This window comes from Belonocnema kinseyi, chromosome 6, assembly GCF_010883055.1.
Source record: "Belonocnema kinseyi isolate 2016_QV_RU_SX_M_011 chromosome 6, B_treatae_v1, whole genome shotgun sequence".
In the NCBI taxonomy this organism is placed as follows: domain Eukaryota; kingdom Metazoa; phylum Arthropoda; class Insecta; order Hymenoptera; family Cynipidae; genus Belonocnema; species Belonocnema kinseyi.
The window spans coordinates 135,102,387-135,104,867 of NC_046662.1; the positions used below are offsets into that span (position 1 = coordinate 135,102,387).

A 2,481-nucleotide genomic window follows, 5' to 3' on the forward strand; every position below is an offset into this window, starting at 1 on the left:
AACAAAGAAGACATAACCGAACTCGCAAAATCGTTTAAAGCAGTTTGTCTTGATGTAGAAGAAACGATTAAACAATGGAATCTACTTCATCGCTTAGAAATTAATGACAAGTCTTCAGATGAGTTTTGGGCGCAAGTAAATGAAAACGTTTACGCTGGAGGATGTAAGCGTTTCGAGCACATTTCCAAGTTAGCTCTTGCTTTTCTAAGTTTACCTTTCTCCAACGCTACTGTAGAAAGAGCTTTTTCTATTGTTAATATCATTTTAGATAAATTGAGAAACAGGATGGCAACCAAAACTGCTGATGCTATTTTGCGAATCAGGTATCTACTGCCGAATACTTGCGCCAATTTTGAACCAACAGCCAAAATGTTAAAGAAGTTCAACAGCGAAGCCATGTATCAAAGTGAATTTGATGACGATGTTCTGGGTGCCTTAGGAAGAATGGAGTGATGCACTTGAATATTACTTGTCCAATTCCTACATTACCGGTTTTCATTTTTTCAGGCACCTCAATTAAAAAAAACTAGAGCAAATACATTTTAGCTAGTAGATAAACGTTCCTTATTGTTTTCTTTACGTTTATCTGCGAAAAACAATTAATTTTAATTGTAAGTTTTTTAAATTGATGCATAAAACTCTAAAATATCGTTACAAGTGCCATGGCACGTGACTTATACATGGCCTTAATAGCCTGAAAATTCGCGAGATGTGAAACAGCATGAAGTTACGTTTATACCTCGGTTGGAAAATGTTCATCTTCTCATTTTACCATATGACGTTCACATAAGTCTGTCTCATTCTACACATTTTCGGGGTAAAATGTGTCAAATTAGACTAATTTATGGGATCATCATATTGTAGTGAGAAGACGAACATTTTCAAACAGAGGTGTAAGCGCGGCTTGAACAGCGTTTCAAAATCGAGTATAATCACATAGGGAGAAATATAGGGATTTTCAGTTCGGCCATAGGGAGATTTGGGGTTAAATAGTAACAGTATTGGGGGAAAACGTGAAACTCATCTGGCAACACTGCATGTTTCTCGTCAGTTGGCAGCCGGCCGCCCTGGTGTACGCTTGACTCAGTACGATTTGTACTTCATTTAATAAACTGTTATACTTGTTAACCTCATCTACTCATTATTGGCGGTGTTCAATCTCTTCTAACCTGAACGAAGCAAAGCTGGAATCATTCACATTAACTAGGAAATGACCCTAGAAATCTAATAATACTCTACGCAAAAACCCATAGACGTAAAAGTGTCATAGAATGCGTCGAGGTTACAAATTAGAAGATTACTATACAGGGTTTTTCAAATTATTAAATTGTTCCTAGGAAAATTACCAACCTCAAAATTTCAAGTAAAATGCAAAATATGATTAGAAATTTTATAAATGAATATTTTGATACGCATTTTAGCAGTTAACTAAAATATAAGTTTAAGGGTACCTTTTCGAGGTCGAATTTAAATAAAGTGATGAATTAATATAACACATCGAGTTCGTATCTAGGTTCTCAATCAATCAAATTTACCACAAACAAAACAGCTAGAAATGAATCATATGAAAAATATTAATTCCACGATTAATTCAAAACACATTACTGAAAAAGACTACATAGTAAACTACATGGGAAACCACATAGGAACCCATGTGGGAAACCATATGGGATCCTATATGATATTCCTGTCTAAATTTACGGCATGGAATAGGATGGGAAATGACAAGTGGAATCATATAGGATCCCACATGGATACCCACATAGAAACCAGTGAATTGCCTAACATGAAATCCCATGTTATTTCCTGTGGCAATTGTCCCCACTTGAAATCCTATGTGATTTCCGCTGAAAATTCTTCCCAATTCAAATCCCCTCCTATATTAAATTCCTATAATATTTTACTTGGTTAAATACGTACGTGAATTTCTTAACTGGAAATCCTGATCGAATTCCCCATATACATTCACCATTCGTAAAACCATTTGAAAATCCTATTGGGATCCCTTTTCGATATTTCCCGTATAACAATCCTCGTGGGATCCCTAGAAAAATTTCCCGACATCATCGCCTATTGGAACGAAACCCTCCTGGGATTCCTTCTTTATATTTCCCTAGAAGAGACCTTTATTAAATTCCTATACGTAAAATTTCCCATCTCTATTCCCTTTCTAAAAAATCCTTTGTGGATTCCTTGCAGGATTTTACTATCTCAATTCTTATTTAGAAAATCCCACCTCAAGACGCCCTCCTGGCAGGGTATAATCTAAGCCTCATTTAGAACTGACCGAATCCCTATTATACGAAAACTAAAAAAAAAAAATTGAATAGTTGAATATTAAAAAATGACATTGAAGTATTATCACTCCAAGAAAATTTATTGTTTCTACATTTATTGTTTCTACAATTATTAGAAAACACGCAATCAGTTCCGAGAGATTTATTTGTTCACAGCCCCTTGTCTTACTTATATTTGTCTTTG

General features: G+C 35.1%; 1 protein-coding gene across 1 annotated transcript in view; it reads right to left on the reverse strand.

Moving 5' to 3' along the window:
- Positions 1-526: 526 nt before the first annotated feature.
- LOC117175614 (zinc finger protein 862-like) overlaps positions 527-2,481 on the reverse strand; it is a 2,695-nt gene continuing 740 nt past the window's right edge. The window contains exon 2 of the mRNA XM_033365323.1: positions 527-586. Coding sequence (XP_033221214.1) covers positions 527-586 — 60 coding nt within the window. The remainder of the gene's footprint in view (positions 587-2,481) is intronic.